Source organism: Choristoneura fumiferana, chromosome 8, assembly GCF_025370935.1.
Source record: "Choristoneura fumiferana chromosome 8, NRCan_CFum_1, whole genome shotgun sequence".
NCBI classification, from domain to species: Eukaryota; Metazoa; Arthropoda; class Insecta; order Lepidoptera; family Tortricidae; genus Choristoneura; species Choristoneura fumiferana.
The window spans coordinates 6,199,722-6,221,409 of record NC_133479.1 but is presented as its reverse complement, the minus strand read 5'-3'; the positions used below and the strand labels follow the sequence as shown (position 1 = coordinate 6,221,409).

At 35.1% G+C, this 21,688-nt stretch overlaps 1 protein-coding gene across 4 annotated transcripts in view; it reads left to right on the top strand.

Annotated features, from left to right (window-relative positions):
* LOC141430228 (allatotropins-like) overlaps positions 1-19,870 on the top strand; it is a 52,332-nt gene extending 32,462 nt beyond the window's left edge. The window contains exons 2-7 of one of the 4 annotated variants that reach the window (XM_074090823.1): positions 8,279-8,467; positions 11,019-11,138; positions 12,272-12,358; positions 14,548-14,632; positions 17,786-17,873; positions 18,907-19,870. In XM_074090823.1, the coding sequence (XP_073946924.1) occupies positions 8,284-8,467; positions 11,019-11,138; positions 12,272-12,358; positions 14,548-14,632; positions 17,786-17,873; positions 18,907-18,951 (609 nt within the window). In that variant the 5' untranslated portion in view covers positions 8,279-8,283 and the 3' untranslated portion in view covers positions 18,952-19,870. Of the gene's footprint in view, positions 1-8,275; positions 8,468-11,018; positions 11,139-11,748; positions 11,884-12,271; positions 12,359-14,547; positions 14,633-17,785; positions 17,874-18,906 lie in introns of all 4 variants that reach the window. The other 3 variants (XM_074090824.1, XM_074090825.1, XM_074090826.1) reach the window with 3 other exon arrangements.
* Positions 19,871-21,688: the final 1,818 nt, after the last annotated feature.

The window sequence follows — 21,688 nt, the reverse complement described above, 5'->3', positions numbered from 1 at the left end:
GTAAGAGATCACCACCGCCCATAAACATCTGCAACACTAGAGGTATTGCGTCTACGCGTTGCCAACCTAGAGGTCTATGGGATACCTTACGTGCCAGTAATTTCACCGCCTGTCTTACTCTCTACGCCGAAACACAACAGTGCAAGCACTGCTAGATTTCACGGCAGGATTAGCGAGTAAGAAACTGCTGTATCTAATGATTTACGCGTGCGAAGCCGCGGGTAAACGCTAGTCTCAAAATAAAAATAAGGCTTTATATAGAAGGCTGCAACTGCACCTCAATTAGTATAGTCCGTAATACTGAATTATTTGTTTTGCTACGATAGTCCTATAGCAGCTCGATATAATCGTGGTCTGATTAAACCTGTTTAAACAAGTTATTACTTCTCCGCTTCTTGTAAATAATAACACATCATTTGATTAATATGTTAGCTTATGCACGGGTATAGAATAATATTTCTTTATGGATAGAAGCCATTTGTTATACCTTGTGGAATGAGTACCTAGGCACTGGCAGTAAAATAAAAATAAATTTATTACAAACGTATGAGTTTTTCCTCTATGTTGGCTCTACGATTTTATTATTTTACAAAACATTCCGCAGGAGTAGTAGAGAAAACATTTTCCGTTTTTAACAACGAACTCAGTTAGGATGTTGTTTTTTTTGTAACATTTAAGTAATGTAACAAGGTGTATGTATTTTCTTTGACCCAGTATAACAGACAAAGGTTATAGAGAATAGTATATACAGGGTGTAACATTCATATCATTCGGTCAGTATGGGAAAGTTTGAAAGTATAATACATACGAAGATCCGATCTTAGGAACCATGTCATCGATTTTAATAACAAGAAAAACTGCATCCATACATTTTCAAAAACTTGTACTCAGCTCGGGAATCGAACCCGGATGTTTTGACAAATAAAACTTACATTATTAAGTAATATGAAATACAATGCATTTTATTCATTCTAGATATCGTACTTCATAGTTTATGTATTGCTTATGACCTGCACTACCGATATCGAAATAGAAATAACGTACCCTCACTCTCGTATTAAATATATAAGCGTCAGCGGGACGGCAAGATACGAAGTTCGAATTTCGCACTTCGTAGTAAAGGGCCTGTTTAACTGCGTAACCGGCAGCGGAACGTCGGTTAGGGCTCTCCTCCGCTATTTGTTAGGCTGTGTGCTGTGCTGAGTGCCTATACTTTTTTTAATGTCACATTTCAGTAAATATAGTAGAGGTTACGGAAACGTTCAGTTCAGTTCTTAAATAACACTTTCTCTTATACTTACATAAAAGTTACAAACCTGTTATAGCAAAATAATTGTCCTCTGTGTCTACGAATTAGAACACAAATCGCCAGTTTCCATAATTTGTCATTTTCGCCAACTATTTAGTCACATTTGTAACTCGTCAATTTTATTACAATCCTTATTAATTGGTCAGTTGCCTGAATTGGTCTGTAGCACTACCAAGTTACAGACGGATAATAATTATATTTTTAAGTAACAGCAAGTGACAATTGAATTGAGAACAAATATATTACAAATTATTAAAAATATCCATTGTTTTAGTTTTACATCGCACTTAGATAAGTTCAATCGGCTTTTGTGGTCGTAGGCGGATGAATAATAATCTACGCAAGTATCAGTATCAACATGTTACTTGCCCAATAAATTTTAATTTACTGATGAGACTCATGTGGTCATTTTGTTATTAGTATAATATTATGTATTGGAATAAATCAGACATTGATTTTTATGATAAGTATGAGCATGAAATTGGTCATTTTATTGGCTCTACACTTTGGAACATTTTTAATGTTTTAGTACCTACGGTCGAATACAAATTTAATCTGACATAATAATATGAAATTGTCTGTGGCCTTTGGTGGATATAAATTTTACCCACTTTAGTAGAGTAGGAAATTTGTTTTAGTTCCTTTGATAGTTAATTCTGTGTTTGACTGTATATACAGTATGATCCACCGATTAAGTAAGCTTATTTTCTTAAAATTAAAATCTTATCGTATCTGTGCTAAGGATCGTTTGAGACCTAAATATCTTCCTAATTTTGTTTTCCGGATTCGCAATCTCATCGTCTATCCACCATTTTTTTTTTACCGTACAACAGGGAACCACTAGACACTGACAAAATTGTACTCCGATGGATAGAGCAATTTTTTTAAAACTTTACTAAACTAATTTAATTACCCATCTTGATGATTGTCATTATTAATAACATAAAATGTAGGTAAACATTCAATTCAGCTCCGTATCTTGTTTCCAAAGTATGTGGATCCAATTTCATGTAAACCTCTCGCAATTCTTTTGAACATACCTCAAAGGAAATTGATTTATAGGGATACTCCCATTCTGAGCTGTATAATTTCTAATAAAAACTTGATATTTCACGTAAGTAGGTACTTTCAGATTATTTATGGGTAAGTATATCTTTATTTATTTGGGAAAACATGCATAGAGCGTACATACTTATTAATTAAGTAGTTTAAATAACTTTTCGCTGTCTTGTGTGCTTAATATAACTTTATTTTCTTACCCACGTACTAACAAAATTACAATTATAATAAAAGTTTAGATTATATCGCTAGTTAGCATCTCGGGCTCCCCTACTACAATCTTTTGAGAAGATTCTAAAACAACACAAAGGTAAACTTAAACTAGGATTATATACTTATTAAGTACTTCTATAATTAAAACAATTTGCAACTTGTTAAAATATAGCAGAACATTTTTTTTAAAGTACTTTTTTAAAAACTAAAACACAACTAAAACTGATTTTGAAAAACATAGCTCAAAGATGAGATGACTGAATAAAATTTGCGCGACATTTTTCTAGACAGATGACACCAAAGTTAAAAATTTCCTTTTGAAAATGTATTTACCTAATAAAAGACGTTAATTTTGTTTGGCAACCGATGTAGGCTCTAGTATAAGATTGTAGCTTTGAGGAAGAATTCGTAGAGAGTTCGGAACGCGTCAGTATTCTATGCGGGGCCTGTGATAGTTGGCCTGTGTGATGCATTATACATATACATATATGGAAGAGTAAGAGGGCGGGTACTACATGTCTATATATAGGTATGTGTCGCACAGATGTAGCTATAGTGCACAGTGCACTAACTGGTCAAAATATGGCCGTACCTACATTTACTTTTGTATAGTGGAAAAGAACAGCCATCGACTCCCGTTTTCAACATGTTGATAAGAATCTCCGCCACCACGTTATCATTGTTAATCTAATTGCATCTTCTAGTTAAGCAAGACAACACTGATCCGCCGGCTCGTTCAATCTTTATAATCTATTCGTAATTTACTTTGTGGACACAAATTGAATCAACCTGTTTCATGCATCCCATACATTGCTGGCCGAGAAGTGCTCGCTCGTATCTAATTATCAATCAATAATGGTAGCACAACAATTTGCTCTAATAGGGGGTTGGTAAATCAATTTACCGTAAGGGTTCTTGATTATTTTGCCACAAATATTTTTGCTTGAGCATTTTAAATGTTGCAAAGATCAAAGTTAATTTTAAAAATTTCTTCTATGTAACTGGAGAAAAAGCATGCGTATGGGCCAATCTAAAACGTTAGAAATTAAATGAGAGCGTTACCTTTTCACATTTTTGACATAAAATATCTACTCTATATATATATTATATTTAAAAAGAAAAGTCCCGACTATCTGACGGTGTGAAGTTTGGTCGTGACAAGAACGGATTTTGTAAATTCCCACTGGATATGGAGTTCTATCGAAGCTGCGGGTATACGTTAGTAAAGATCTGTGCCCTTAGTGTAAGTTTTCGGTTACAAATTACGTCTCGATCGCGTTCGCGTTAAAATCTCAGTTTGTATGCAAACACGAACAGCGCCTCTAGCGGAACGTTTGCGATGTTCATCGAGACGTATATTGTAACCGAAAACTTACACTACTTACTGTAAGGATTTTTATTTTATCCAAAATATTTTGACGTTTATATACGTGCATTGCATCTCTTGTTCATTTTACCCAGAGAAGTATTTTAATTAAAAACCCCGAATCATCTTGTCAATTTTATAAAGTAGGAAACTGGAATAAAATACCTTGAATATCTGAGAAAATACCTTTCAATCATACTCAGTTAATACCGTACTTTTTCATCGTAATCTCGTTTTTACCACTTGAGCTGTTGTACCTACTTGCAAACAAAAATTAATGTGCAATTTAAGTACATATCGATTCTTCGTTCAAGAAATTCAAAATGGAGCGAGTTAACGTTAAACATATTATACATAATTATTTACTAAATGTATATAAACATGGCATCATCTTTTGGATAAACGTGTAAGTTTAGCACACCTCTACCAAATTTATACAAAATTATTGTAAGTGAGAATTTCAAAAGATTGCAGGCAGTGAGGCTAGTGGCGTTGGAATAACTCAATCTCCACTGGAAACTGGATTGCCTAATTTCTTATGGGCGTCGGTGATGACATTGCAAATGTCGCGTACACTAAGTGGTTTTTTGCATCCGAAGGTATTACCATGCTCATGCTTTTCTCCGTGTTTGGGTTACCAATGAAAACTTTCATTGCACGTCACTGAGAGGGAGCAGTAATTATCATAACACGCGAATGTATTAGATTAGCGAATGAATTATTCCAAATCCAAATTATTATGGTATAGTATCACTTCGTCCAAAAAGCAGCTGGTCTAGGTACTCGTACCAAGTGGTCTAAGAAACAACTGGTCTGAGTAGCAAGTGGTCTAAGAAGCGACTGAGCTAAAAAGCATGTGGTTCAGAAATGCGAAATAGGAGCTCCGTCGACTTTGAGTCAAAGAATTTTAGACGACTTGCTACTTAGACCAGTTGCGACTTAGACCAGTAGCTTCTTAGACCACTTGCCACTTAGACCAGCTGCTTTTTACCGTAGGTAGTTCATTATAATATTTATGATTAAGTGAGCAAAGGCCAGACAGGGAAAATATTTGCGTCTCCAAGCAAGGGAAGCGGTCCCGAATAACAAAATCTTCTGTTGTTGTTACGTCTTGTGGTCAATTAAATTTCGTGACGCAAGTAAAAAATTATGAAAGAAAGATGCTTTTGGATATAGAGTACCTTCTTTCACTGCATTGTCACAGGGTTTGTAAATTAAAATTAGATGTTCGAAACTTCCATAATCACGAGATTAAAGTTAATTGTGTGCTTAGCAGAGAATATGGAATATTCCTTGTTAAAACAAAGTAATTTGAACGAAATACCTACCTACATTCCTATTACTTCTAGTTTCAGGGTATAGTGATAGTCAAATTCTAAATGAAACTGTCCCAACTAAAATTAATGATGACCGCTTGAAGTCACCAAAATATCATCTGAATGTACTTTATTATAAGTAAGAGTTGTGGATGATCCCACTGCTCCTAGAAAAAATGGGATGGCTGAAAGGCTAAATTGACACATTTCTAAAATAAAGTCGCAGCTAATTGCAAAATATACCTACTCAGTATTCTGTAGCAAAGTAGAATTTTAATACTTACTTATAAATGCATAGTGGAGTGACACAAAATGCGATTTCCCCACGGACGGATATAACGGCAGATTATCCTTAGCTTAGGGCTTCCTGTATCGACTGCATGCTCTGTGCGATAGAATCTAACAATTTAATCTAACGTTTACTATTTATGTTTTTATTTAAAGACTAACTTTTGCCTGCGGCTGCGCTCGCGTTTAATAAGAGGTTTAGGCTGGGCGTTGATGAGTCAGTGAGTGTTTTATATATATATTGTATATAGATTGTTTGTTAGCCCAAAAAAAAGTTCATTTACACGCGCCAGCAGTTGTACGAATAACGTTGAAATGACCTGAGTTTCGATATTTGCAAAAGCTGAGCAACTGCGCTTTAAAACTTAAAATCGAATCTAGATAAAATCTATTTTTTCGAGTTCGTATAGAAATAGGAAATATATTCACGCTAACGCATTCATTTTACTAGGTTAAATAAAACAAATGTCGTGGGATAATTTGCCTCGATTGACCTAGTTACTGACTATTTAAGTTACGCCTGAACTAAGTTGGTAGAAAATCAAATTACTTACCTAAATATATGAATCCATTAAAAAGACCCAACATACATATTTAAATAACTGAAATTCATCATACAGATGTCTACCCCTAACAGAATTCAAACTCAGGACCTATAGATGACCAATCAGGTGTGACAAAAAAACAAGATTTTAAAACATCGCTGCGGGCTGCAGGCAGATAAACTTGCTAGTTTCCAACCGGTAGAGTTTCTGCGGAATCTAAGGCCACTCATAAAGCTTAGTTTAAACTTGCAAGAAAAATCGTGCAAGTTTCATTACATTGCCGCACTTCGATTGCCTACTTCAAACTAGTTCGCTTTATGCCCTCGCTCGCAATGCAATGCAACTTGCAAAGTTATTCTTGCAGATCTCATCATCACCACATCAGCCAAATGACGTCCACTGTTGGACATAGGCCTCCCCAATAAACCTACAGCTGCTTCGGTTGGAGCCACCAGCGGCTTTAGACAGGTCATTTGTCTATCGAACTAATTGGACTGTTCGTTTTACGTCCTATGCTGCCCTGCAGATCTAAACTAGGCGTAAAGATGCACGGTTCTACCGGTCATAAACCTCTAGTCCTCGACTTTTCTTGCCACAATCATGTCATACATGTTTTACTATTCCAAGGGGATAAAACTCTACGTCATAAAGCTGGATTCTATGAAACGTGGGCCGCGATCGGTAGCTTGTTAGCACGACACCTCCGACCCGACGCACATTAGTTCCACCTCGTAAAACTTTGAGTGGTCCATAATGTTGCAGTTTACACCGTGCTTAGTAAAAGTTAGCAGAATTTGCAGAGTTAGCACATTTTTCGTGGGAATTTTGGGCATCGTTAGTGGTTAAGGTGTGAACATTTGAAAAGTTAAGATACATCGAGGTGACTTTTACAAACATTTGTTAAACAATTCAGCAGCGATAATATATCGAAAATACATCGGAAATACAAACTGAAACATAGATGCACAGAAAAACCAGAAAAAGAGTCCAGCGCGGGAAATCGAACCCAGGTCCTCAGCATTCCGTGCTGCGTGCTATACCGCTACACCACCACGGGACAGGAGTACAGACACAAATTTCTCCTATGCACCACATATCTCAGCTTGTTTGTTTCTTATTTAGTCACTTAAGCAGCGACATCTATGCTTTAGCCCTCATCGAGAAACTTTCAGCACCCCATCGGAACTAACCGCTCACCCGGACAAGAGATGTCGCTATTAAGCAATCAAATTAAGATTGGTTTTTGGAGTCTTTTTGTATTTTTTATTTCAACTCCAAATTTTGTTTCTTTTACGGTCATCTCGTAAAATCCACATCGAAAACACAAACTGAAACTTAAATGCACAGAAAAACCAGAAAAAGAAACCAGCCACAAAAAGACTCCAAAAACCAATCTAAATTTGATTGCTTAGTAGTGACATCTTTTGCGTGGGTGAGCGGTTAGTTCCGATAGGATGCTGAAACTTTCTCGATGAGGGCTAAAGCATTCATAGATGTCGCTAGTGTCGATGCTTAAATGACTAAATAAGAAACAAACAAGCTGAGATATGTGGTGCATAGGAGAAATTTGTGTCTGTACTCCTGTCCAGTGGTGGTGTAGCGGTATAGCACGCAGGACGGAATGCTGACAACCTGAGTTCGATTCCCAGCGCTGGTCTCTTTTCTGGTTTGTGCATCTATGTTTCAGTTTGTATTTTCGATGTGGATTTTACGGGATGACCGTAAAAGTAACGAAACTTGGAGTTGAAATAAAAAATACAAAAAGACTCCAAAAACCAATCTTAAGCGATAATATAGGTAATCTCATGATTAATCCATTATGTCCATAGCCAACTGAAACAATAGATTGCCAATCATGTATGTACAGTAATAGACAGTACAAATTAAAACGTTTAATACTGGGAAACAATACCTACACTTATGTAGGTAACTTTCGTAACAACGCGTAGCAACTGTTTCTGATGAAAAAAAAGCTGCACTCACAGTTAGATCTCGGTAAAAATTCAATCTAGGCACTACCTGTAGGAGTAGCTACGCCCTTTTACTTCCCAGCCTATTATTTGTAACACAACGTCAATATTTCATGTCATGTTTGAGAAAAAGTACTAACCAATTCTATGAAACTTCTCTGGTTAGGTATTTTTATCTTATTTGTATATTAAGATAAGTAATTTGTCAGCAGAAACCATGAGCATCACGATGCAGTTCCTCCTCGTGTGCGTAGCGGCGTGCGTGTGCCTCTCAGAAGGCGCGGCGGACGGCCGCGTGGCGCGCGCCAAGCAACAGCGACCCACCAGGGGCTTCAAGAATGTCGAGATGATGACCGCTCGGGGTTTCGGGAAACGCGATAGGCCCTCCACTCGTACTGCGCGTAAGTATCCGTATTGTGAAACCGGTCAAGAGCATGTCGGGCCATGCTCGGTGTAGGGCTCCGTAGTTCCCGACCTTAATATAACTTTGGCTTAGAATTTTTCAAAAACTTAAAAACTACTCAACTGATTGAGTTGAAAATAATTTTCCTAGAAAGTTTTTATCAAGCTTAACTTTGTTTTTTTTTCATATTTTTTAGAGGTGCGGTTCAAAAGTTAGAGGGGGGGGAAACACTTTTTTTTTACTTTCGGAGTGAATATCTCCGAAAATATTCACTTTATCAAAAAATGGTTTTCGCAAGCCCCTATTCTTTTTTAAATACCTATCCAACGATAACCCACAACATAGGGTGGAAGTGAAAACAAAACATCATCCACATTTTACGTGTATGGGAGGTAACCTAAATTTTTTATTTTTTTTTATTTTACCACTGTCGGCATGACTGATATGTATATTCATGCCAAATTACAACTTTCTAGTACTAACGGTCTCTGAGCTTAGCTGCGGACAGACAGACAGACGGACAGACATGGCGAAACTATATATAAGGTCTCCTAGTTGACTACGGAACCCTAACAGGAGGAAACCGACCGCAAGCATTACGATATGACTCTTTATTGAACACCAAGATTTTTCCAAGGTAAGCAATAGAGTCTGTTGAATAGACGGTCTTACCGCTTCAGAGTGATCTCTAAAAGATATGCCCTCATAAGTATTGATACTGATAGATACAGTAAGTTGAAAAGTACGGTTTTCACCCGTGTTTTGCCTTCACTGGTTTTGCGCCGTTAATCAAATCACCTGTGTCTAATTTAGTATGTAAACTGCGGTCCAGAGATCTACGGAGTCGTGTCGAAATGGTTCGTCCAATTTTGCTTTGGTAACGATCGGAACGAGCCGGTAACAGAAATAGAAGATTGATACTAAAGCTGAGTTTCCAATCGAAATTGTTGGTTTTTATTGACATCTTTTGGTTTAGGTACCTATATTACTTTATATGACGATGGTAGGTACAGGTACATATTCAATATAGGTAAAAACAAAATCAATCATTCAAAACTATTAAACTTGAAGTTCGAACATCAATAATCCCGAAATCTCAAAAAATTTAATCACCGATTCTTTGCAAACCGGACACTGTTAAAAGAAACACTTTCATGTAAAGCCTGACTAGAAATATATGACTACTCGCCATGTTGCGGAATTTCATTGGAACTAATTTCTTACACTGGCAATAATTTTAACTACTTTACTTTACTAACAATAACAAAAATGCCCAAAACGATTCGTAGTCAACAACGGATCATTGTAAATAATGTCTATAATAAACTACTGGAAAAACAACGCTTGGGGAATGAAACTATTTCACTACAAAACCTTTCAAAATTAACATCAGAGCTAACAGGTTAACGTTGTAGACACGTCAAGATGTCATTGTTCCCACTATACTGAACTATTGCCATATAAATAAGAACAATAGCGCTCTCTTGACCATAGTCATATATTTTTGGTTTTCCTTTAAATACAATACTTGATACATGTTTTAGTAGTAAGAACTTTCCTCTATCATTGTAGTCAGATCGATAAAGAATATCCTTACCCACATCACCTCAATAAAGTGGTCCTTAACGTGGCGGTTAACAGGCGTTTACCATGTCTATAAAAGAGGAGTGAATTGGTAGAACATCCGTCTTATCTTGAAACTTTTATAACTTCCAACTATGTGTCTAATAAGAATAACTTATCCTGAATTGCGAGTTTTCACCTTTTATGTCGTCTTGCATTGAAATTCAAATGACCCGTGAAATTGTTTTGTATAAGTTAAGGAAAGTTCACGCTCTAGACGGCGTATTATAAATTGTTTGTTATGAATTCATGTTTGTCTATCACTGCTTTATTTTGGTGTAATGAGATACAATTTCGTTTTGAGTTCTAATTTCAAGATTTGTTGTGATGATTTCCGTACCTATACTAAAGGAATTGCTTAATTAATTTGATCATCCAAAATTGTCCTATCTTAACTTCCCAAGACTGACCTAAACTGTGTAGGTACTTAAAGAAAGCAAAATAATAAGCGGGTGACCATAATGCAATCACAATTAAAATTATTTCTTTAATATTCATTTTATCTTCAGTTTTTTAAAAGAATTCGAATTTAGCATGAAACTATTTTTCTGTATTGACCGGCTCCAACCGTAGCAAGATAATTAGAAAGCAACCCAGAGTTTCCTATTCTACGGAGCGGCATGAAATTACTTTTCTCCGACTTTGCAGTACAAAATTGCCATTCGCAAGTTTACATTGCTCCACATGGTCAATATCTTTGTTACTGTAAAAGTAAAATAATCCATGTATCGTGAAAGTTGGTATGCTTTTGTTGGCCCTACCTAAAATACCGAATAAGATATTGTACCTACTGTTCTGATCCGACTTGAAACTTTAATCGATAGTCTGTGCAGATGTGTTTTAAAAACGCATTTGTAACGAACTGCTACGTTGAACCACGTTAAGTTTTTTTCCTTTATTTTTGTTAATCATCATACATTGTTAAGGGGACGTTGGTGATCAAACACCACCGGAGCGTACCAGCCGTGGTACCCCAACTTTTAAGAGCCCGTCGGTTGGTATCGGAAGATACGTCGGCAAAAGAACGCCAGAGATGGAACCAGAAGGTACCTTACAGTAAACAAATGACTGTTCAATGGTGCTTTGGAACATCCAAAGAGGACTAATGCTTTAAAGAATGGTCCGTTAAACTAGTACAAGTGTTCGGACGGTTAATAGCAGTGTTGCTTCTAGATACCAACTGTTGGCAGCAATGGATCTTCAATGTTCAGGACCGTGAATAAACACTGCTCAGCGATGATTTTTCACTTTGGAATATACTCTAAGTTTTATACAAGCATTTATAACTTACGCTTTGAGAAATAGCAATTTATTCACGAAGATATGTTTTGTTCATCGGTTCTATAGTATAAAAGGAAAAGATTGTATTCCAAAGTAGGAAACAAGTACGGGGCCATGTGATGTTGTGTAAGTAAAATACTTCACTTCTGGCGAGGCCCATTTAGACTCAATAAAGTCATCTTTAACGGACCTCTGCTAGATAGCGGCTTAATTTTCCCTCAAACAACAGCAATACCCCAATAAAAGGGAAAAACTTACTTGTATTTAAAATGCTAAAATCCAGCATTTCTAAAACCATTTTGACTGGTTAGCTTATTCGCGACTTCCAAAAACGCAACCACAACGGAAGTATCTCAGTAAAAATCTTTTTGACAGACGGATACTTGGGATTTGATCCACTGATTACCACAGACGGAAAGAAGCGTATAGCTTTCCACCTCGGCGATGTCCCTATGATGACGGCCGGTCGTTTCGGCAAAAGGAGTGGTAATGACGAAACTGCTGAGGAAGGTAACCGAATGAAACCGTGCCGTTTCGTGCTATAAAAAAGCCAAAAAGAGCAAGAGTGAGCTTAAAGCTTTGTTTTAACAGTGCGTATTTGCTTTGTACTTTAATAAATTGTTAATCATATTGGTCTTTTTCGCAGCAAGTAAATTAAATATAATGACTCATTTAATTAAGGAACGGCAATTGTTCGTGTCGAGCATTAAGATTTGATTTAAAATGTACGAGAGATAGCTTAGATTGCGTATTTAAAAATGTTTTACAAAGGCGTGGAACAATTTAATTAATTGGCAGGACCAAAAAACTCTGGCAATATAGATATTAAAATGACTTTTAATGAGCCAGAAACTTTTAAATCTACATTGTCTAAATAAAATATAAATTGATCTGACAGAAGAAAAAAGAGTGGGCAGATTCAAACTGAACTCAGGCCCACTTATCGCCCCGAACTATGGTAAACGAAAGATGCCGACGCAGAGAGGTAATACCCAGTTATTTGATAACCTCACGTTACAAATAAACGTATTTGGCCTCACTATTTTTATCTACTGGAGGAAAAACCACTACAACGGTCGCATCAAAAAATACTTTCATGAATGTCACAGGACACGTTTGGCTTTCTGAAATATGAGCTACTTAAATAACGAAAATGCTTTGTGTATATGAAAATCCTGATGAATCCCAGGATCCCGCTTTATATATGCTAAATGATACATCAAATGCAAGATCCATGTAAAAAAGTTGACGCTTCAACTCGTATTTTAAGGTTAATATCGACGGACACTTCAGTAATGTTAGTTACTAGAGTACCTTCTTTACACAACAACAAGTCAGTGACCTAGTTAATTAACATTATACGCTCCTAAGCATCGAATTCCCATACCGTTTCAGGTATTACGAGTAGTTATTATTTTAGTCTACGTCATTTCAATTAAATTAATTTAAAACTGTCTTACATTTGAATCACAATTATACAACTTAAAAATCATTGAAATTACTGCTCAGGGATCAATTTATGGCAATTAAAGTTAGACTACGTAACTTATTTAGTACTGAATTACTACAGTTCCAAATCCGTTTATCAACAAACTAGAAAAAACATTCAAACTACCTACTCTATTCGTAATTTCAACGTCAGTTATCTGTCAGTTGGTGTGCTGTATTATTAGAAAAGACTTTTTTTACGATATACTTACGCGTACTTATGTTTACTTCGAAGTAGTAATTAGTAGAAATAAAACTTTTGGGAATCAGAACATTGCTGAAGTGTCACGTCAAAATGTCGTCAAATTATAACGTGAGTGTGCTTCTTCAGATATAACAGCTTTCTTTGTGGTTAGGTTCTTGCATTAGGAATTATTTTGCTCTAATCATATCGTGAGTAAGTTATTGTGATGAGTTAATTGGATCGAGGCTTGCCCTACTGGCGGGAAAGTAGCGGAATATCCATTTTATTAATGACTTATGGTTTTGTAAGTAATACATATACGAATATATGTATTACCCTAAAAACACTGTACGTTTAGTACTTAGGTGCTAATTAATTATTCGCATATAGTTTCCCGTCAACTGTAGAACGGGCTTATCCATTTGCTTACTTCTTCGAAACGATTTAACAAAAGCTTCTTGTTAAAAACTAATGGCTTCTCGCATATATCTTGTTCGAGATTTATATTTGTTTAAAATATTGTTTTTATTTAAATTACGCTTTATGCATTCAAATAAACACCTGAGAAATCATTTAGCGTTGCAAAAGGAAAACATTCATTTTTATTTCTGAACACATTGCAAATGAAACCTAACGTTGAGTTAGCTTAGAATTCAATGAAGTTAATGGTGATAAAAGGGCCTACGCTAGCTGGCGCGGGTGCACGGAGTAGGCGCACGCGCACGCCTAGGGTGTGGGTGTATGTAAAATCCGTCGCACCTCACGCGACGTATGTAGCGTGCAGCCACAGTATAAAAAAGGAGCAGTCTTCCGTCTCGGCAGCATCCTTGATATAATTACCTACGCCGGCTACTCTTCAGTTATGTATTTGATTTAATAATGTCACATGAAATTTAAAGTAGGGAAAGGATTAGGAGAGATTTAAAGATGGATTAAGTAGTGTTTAACAAAAATGCATTTTACGTTATTTTAATAAACCACAAAAAGTATTTTGTTTTAAAAGGTTTTATTTGTATACATTTGTTACCTACAAATTAGCTACGGAGAAGTATTTGCGCCTCTTCTGGGATGTGCGAAAAGCTTTGTTGTTGAATTTAAAAGTATAAAAAAAATCGCATTCTGATAAATACCTTCAATAGATACGTTTTTATTATATTATATTAGATGAATTTAAACATCCGTTCACCTAACAATACTGTTTATATCGTTGTGACATATCAAGGTACGAAATAAATTCGCGCGAGTCCGTACGTAACCGCGGAGCACTCGTGACTGATGGTTGCCGAGGTATGCTGAGAATTCGTGGCTCGTAGGTATAACTCGCGTGCCGGCCGTTTGTATGAAGACGGTGTACTGCTCCTTTTTTGTACTGTGGCGCTGCTCATACTATTCCCACCCGCTCCGTGCAAACGCCGTCAGCTAGTGTAAGCCCAAAGATGTGTTCAGAATGAACGTGGAGTTAATGATAAAGGGATTGTATCTAAAGCTGGTGAATGTTACAGTTTACGGCTTGGACAACTTCTGGGAGATGCTGGAGTCACCAGAGAGGGAAGGACAGGACATGAACGATGATAAAACTCTTGAAAGGTAATTTTACGCTATAGTTATTTGCCTCTAATCTACATATATACAAAACAACAGCATAATTTTGTAGGTACTCATGGTTGAGAGTAAAAGAGATTTTATCAAGCAGTCGTGATTCAACATATGTAACATAAATAGATAGAATGGCATTAAGTTTAACTTACTTGAAAAATACCACAAGGATTGACTGCGAAGTAAATCTTTTGTTTCCATTTCGAGTTTTATACTGAGACGAAAGAGACGAAATTTTTTCTCAAAAGCTCTATGTTTTATTTAGGTATGTTGTTTTAACTTTTTACCACTATTGTCTGGCCCTAGCTAGAGCATCAATAGCGAGATATATAGCTTGAACCGGTGGATATTTATCTGGCCAGAAGTGTAAATGCACTTATTTTGTATTTTCTTTTTCGATATACTTAGTATTTTTGTTTACTGCATCATAGCTAACAAAATTGCCATTAATTTAGATCATTTTCGGTTTCTATTCCGTACTCGTAAATCTGGTTCAGCTACGGTTCCAAATGTTCATAAGTACAGTCAGCATCAAAAGTAGCTGTACATTTTCGTACTTTGTCATTTTACAGCCACGTACTAAACGCCATGCAAGATTGACAATGTGTCAATGCGACAGAGTAAAAAAGTGATCCGCTACTTTTGATGCTGACTGTACGTGGTAGGTACTTTGTAATTAGCGTGGATTCTAATTCAAAATATGCGTCCACTAAATGGCTATAATGTCCATTCCCAATTAACTGGCTGCCATTAGTTAATTCACGCCAGATACATAATTAATTGTAATTGGGGATCGCGTTAAGTGCGCCCTTAAATTTAGGATAGTTTTAACACCCGTATTATGGAAGTTATTTATGACATGTAAGCCGAATAAATTCTATTTTTTTTTCTTTTTTTTTAAAGGTCGCCTTATACAATGTCATGGATAATCCTTGGTGTTAAAGGATATTGATAAAATATAAATCATATGAAATTTCTGTAATTTGCATCAGATAACTTACAAAATGTCTCGCAGAATTGCATGGAAATTTGGTACAAGTTCGTAATTAATAGTTTAGCCATTTTTTAATAACCTAACCAACTTAGAAAAATCTCAAACCTCCGCCATTGTCATTTCAATATTCGATACAGAAAATACAGACAATTCAATATCTCAAAAACGGGTGAACTGCGTAGGTATAATGAAAAAAAGCTTCATTAAAATCGGACCATCGTCAAAGATCTTAATGAATTTGGCAAAAACGGAATTAAGGTTATCCTTGTAAATCTTCACTTTTTAGAGTTTGTCGTTAATGTCGGTGTTTGCATCTTATGTTCGCAGCTTTTAGTTTGATTATTGAGATTACAACACTTATAAAATAAATATAATAATAATTTAATGGTATAAATAAAATAAAGCGCCTTCGTCCAAATATCATCCATGTTTATATCTGTTATATATCTTTATGGTAGAATACACTGATATTATCAGTGCAAGAATATAACTCTATACTTAATTCCAGTCCGACTATCAATACCTAAGAATAAAAAAACAAAAACGCAATGACCCTACTAGCACTAGTGACTAAAAGTAGCTCTTCAGTCTCCCAAAAACGTGATTCGAGCCTCAATCGCAAAGATTAAATAGCGTTAAACCGATTAGTTGGTTGTCCACAGATTTCCACTTCGCAGATCTTATTGGGATGGGCTTACCCACTCAAGACAGGTTCGACTCATTGTTGTTGTGAGGCCTATTAGTTCTGTTACGACGGGTAGTGGTCCCTTGTTAACCATTGTACAATGAGACCGTTACTGTCACTTAAAAATTGAGCGTTGGCGATATCTTTGTGTGTTCTGATCTGTCACATTTCTTGTCACGCTACCTATTAGGACTTACATTGTTTCAAATCATCGTGTTATGTTTTGTTACATCGTATTCCTCTTCGGGTCATTGATTTACCATGTAACTTTACCTTTTGCTTTGATGAAATCCTTACCAATACTATCCTAGAGATCCTGAAAAAATAGTTAGGCACTGCGCGATAACGAATTCTTTGCAAACGAAGTCACGTTCATCAGCTACCTAAGTAATAATACAAATCTACTCGTAAGTGCAAGGAAGCCGTAAAAAGAAGGGTTTGGGAATCACTAATGTTGCTATCAAATTTCTATTTTCTCTTACCCTTTGTTTCATGACGTCATTCACAAATTTTCGCGTGGTCAGCCGTAATAAAAGTGGAATTTATGGGGTGGCCCAGGGGGAAGATCTCCGTTTTTTCTCTGATACTGTCCTTTTGATTTTTTCATTCGTGTCCGATAAACATAAATGGTGGTAGGTGTAGGTAATATCAATCATTTACATATCTTATTGGTTGTTGGTTGCAATTCCACTTTTCGACTTTACACTAAAGTGTTGTACCTACCTTAATAGGGTGAGAAAACTGTAAACTAGGTAGAAATACTTGTGATGTATACATGTCATTTAATAATATTGTAAATCTGTTTTAAAAAAAAATATATATACCTTGTTGAGTTTCTTGCCGGATTCTTCTCAGCAGAGGTTTTTCCGAACCGGTGGTAGATTTTTTTTGACATTCATAAGTGCTTGTTGTAGCCTAAATTGAATAAAGATATTTTGACTTTGACTTTGACTTTGACTTTGAAATGAAGTCTAAGTTAATTACGAATAAAATAGATTTTTATTAGTGAGAGAATTTTTGAATTTGTTAGTGAAAACGTGTATAAATTAGTACCTACATAGTACAAAGAAAATTTACCTTTTGATTATTGTTTTACTATTAATTCACTACTTATAATAATATTTTATATACACTTGTGTATCAGTTGGCAATAAAAAATTGTATTACAGAAGGCTATTAATTCCGTTCTGAACACTTTTTTTTCTTTAAATCATTCTCTTTGCTAACATGTGTTGTGTACAATGAATCAATTTGAAACAAAGAACATAAATTCGATAGCAAAATCACGTTATTATTTTGTACATAGAATTGAAAAAGCATTAAATATTTTTGGCTTGTTAATAAGTTTTAAGGTCTCTATCTATTACACCGTGTCATACCATTACCGTAATAGCAATAAACGCAGCTGAAGATTATTTTTATATATATCTACGTTTAGATGTGTAATTTGTTGGATGATTCACAGCATTCCCATGGACTGGTTCGTGAACGAGATGGTAAACAACCCCGACTTCGCCCGATCTGTGGTTCGCAAGTTTGTAGATATTAACCAGGTTGGTAACTTTTGTTTCTATTTTTTTAATGACTATACTACTTTGAGCTAGCGCAACTTGTTTTTGTGGTTCACTTCATTATTCAGCGCCATCTGCACTTGCCATCACTCCATCTGATGGTTACCAATCGATGGTTACGAGTAGTTTTCCAAGCGATCAATTTTAATGTTTGAATTAGTTACTAGAACAGGGGCGCTACTACGAAATTCGAAGTTCGTATCACACCGTCACTCACTCACTCACTCGTATTAAATAATATTAGCGTGAGCGGGACGGCATGAAACGAAGTTCGAATATTGCACTTCGTAGTACTGGGTCAGAGGCCGTATTATTTAACTCGCGAATACGATGGTGACAGTATTTACCATCTCTTTCTTTACCATGTGACAAAAAGAAGTGGTCAATATGATTATGATTTCTGGTGCGTTAGACAATAAGGGCTCAGTAAGTTTTAATTCATTTTGTCAACTAATTGATAATTTATTTAGAGCGGCATGCTCACAACAATTCACAGATTTTACCACTTTCAAATGGTTATACTATCAAAACGTGTTTTGAATTTTTTTGAAATAATCTAAAATAGGATCTTAAATAGATAATATGTGTTAATTTTTAGTTTTAGCCGAAATTATATTTTTAAATTCCTGGCAAGAGTAATTAGTACTATAATATTGTACTACTCTACACATATTTCAAATTGAGCACAATTTTGCCACTTTCAGAAGATTGTATTCCTGGTAATTTTTTTGAACTTGCAATTTTTACACTTGTTTACACTTGTGTATTATAACTTAAAAGTATAAGTTGCCTTCAAATATTGCAAGTGGAATTTATCTATCTTCCATATGGTCAGATTGACTTGAAATTTATTACATTCGATAGAGATATCTAATAAAAATTTAAATGACAATGCAAGTAGGCACAGTCAACAAAAAATGCTTAAACTAAACTAAAGGCTATTTTAATTTAAAAAAAAGTAAATATTTTATCTTACTTCTTATTATCTTATATCGTAAAATGCTATTGTTCACAGGATGGCATGCTCTCATCGGACGAACTTCTGAGGAACGTGGTTTAAGCGACGCTTAAGTTAATTGTAACTAATACTCATTAGTATTATTTCCTATCAGTTAAGTACTTTATTTGTACCAAAATACCTAAATTTATTTACCGCAGTTATATACTTATTAAATGACTTTATATAATGTTACGATAGTTACTGTGATATGACTTAATATAAAAATCACTAATTTTGGAAATAAATACCTTAAAACGACATCAGTTTTTCTATTATATTTACTAACAAATTCTTTTAGATAATTGGTGAGGAACTATCAAAAATATAAAATTATTATGTAAATAGTTTCTAAAATAAATACGATGTCAATGGAATATGAATTTGTCCATTATAAATTTATCTAGGAAAGTGTAGGATTTACTTGGATGTCTGTCCGTCTTCAAGTTTCCCCTGTCACTGAATATTTCCGATGATATTTACTGTTTTGTCATCGATGTGCGTCACCCTAGCCCGACCCTTATCATCAAAGTTTCTTATAAATAAATATTGTTTCAAATATATTTTAAATGATACCTAATGTTGAGACAATATCGAGGTGCTGTGGGACGTAGTAAATATAAACTGTTTAAGATAGCACAGCACGTTGACTTGATTTGGTTTTATTTTGAATTTGAATAACGTCAGTAGACAGCTGAATACCGTAGTAGTGTTTTTCTTATTAAATTGTTTTTAGTTCAGAGGTCCTGCCATCGTGACGTACATATATAGAGAAAATAATTAGAAATTCAAAATCAAGAAGTACCTAGTTCTAAGAGGTAAAAGACTAAAGTATATTTTAATGTTAGTAATTATAATTAGTTTTCATTATTAACGAAGATTTTTACAATTTTCAAAAAAAAGGGGAAAGGCAAACTTTTTTTTGATAAGTCAGTTAAATCAGATTTGGTTAGGCTGGGACTTACAAAGTGGATAAAACAGATATATATATTTAGGCGTAGTTTTGTATTACCTCTGATGCTCTACATACATACATGTATAATGTTATATAATGACTATGATAATTTCTAGGCTAGTCAGCAAATATTCGAGAATCAATGTAAGTTTGGATACCCAATGTTTATAATTAGTTTGTTGTTAATAACACTATCGACGTTATGGATGAAATAAATTTATCGGGTACCAACAAAAGTACTTTTATTTATCCTATAAATCATAGCACTGCATTCAGCCTTTCAGCGAAACTATTTTTCCAAATGATTTATTTCCCAACTGAGGACAAGATAGATGCTATATAATACAGGACTGTAGGTTAGGTTAGGTGAGTTTTATAACAATCCTGAAGTACAGTCGAACAAATTGAATAATGAGCCAGGCTGGAACCTTTTTGCTACTAATGTCATGTTGAAATCTCATACTTTTGACAAGGAAATCATAGTGAAATTGATTACTAAAAGGTTCCACCCTGGGTTATGATTCAATTTGTTCAACTGTACTTACCTACCGTATTTACCGTAAGTAATGTAAAATTCTTTATGTTGAACAACAAAAGTGGTTTTATTTATGTTTGTTTTAAACTCTTTACAAACGATTACTACATAAATACAATATTTAATTAATCGTATACGGTTTTTAAATAAAAATGTCGCAATAATACGAATTAAATAAAAATAAATTGTTATAACGCCAGATTTGATTTTCGATATTAAAAAGATTATGCTACAGTTTACTTAAAGGGCTGTGGGACCCACCTTCGCACTTTCTAATTTAAAATATAAACCTAATGATATGACAACATCAGTTCTCACACCTACCCTACCTACTTATGTTAAGAAATTGTAAGCATAGCTACCATAGACTAGATATAAAAAATCTTCACCGAGTTAATATACTCGTAAGTAATAAGAATACAGTTACTCATTGCAGTTATCCACCCGCTATAGAAGAATATGCGCTGGTATAAAATATACTCATTTAAAACATAATAATTGAGTTTCGCTACTAGCGCCATCTAGTTTATTTGTGCATAATTCCTGTAAAAGAGAATCTCAAGAGAATCCAAGCCTGTCAGGCAATTATAACCTTAAGCATGTCCATGCAATTTTGAACGCGCGTGTACATACATATAAATATATCGAAAAAGATATACCACGTGTTCTCTGTACTCGGAATTTACATTACCTACAGAGCTGCATGGTTCACGCGAGCGAAGCCGCGGGCAAGCCAAGTAAACTATACTTTTTAAACACGCGGCAGAATTCTGTAACGGCTCAATAGCTATTCAATGTCAATGACCGTAGTGAGAGTTCTAAAATTAGAACTTAACAAAGTAAATAGGAACACTTACATGGCTTTAGGGTATGGCATTTGGTACCACGGAGCATCTATGTAATAAAGAATATAGTACTGTAATATTCTTTTTAAAATTATAAATAATTTTTATAACACTTTCAATATTTTTATAACATTTTTGAGTTTCTCATGACAAGTCCTTTTTAGGGTTCCGGAGCCAAAATGGCAAAAACGGAACCCTTACAGTTTCGCCATGTCTGTCTGTCTGTCCGTCCGTCCGCGGCTTTTCTCAGGCACTATCAATGCTAGAAAATGTAATTTTGAACGAATATATATGTAAACTATGCCGACAAAATAATACAATAAAAAATTCTAAAAAATTGTTTTTTAGGGTACCTCCCATAGACGTAAAGTCAGGATGGTAGTGAGTATATCAAACTTTCAAGGAAAACTATAACGGCTAAGTTGGCTTGAGAATTATTAGTAGTTTAAGAGTAAATAGCAGCCT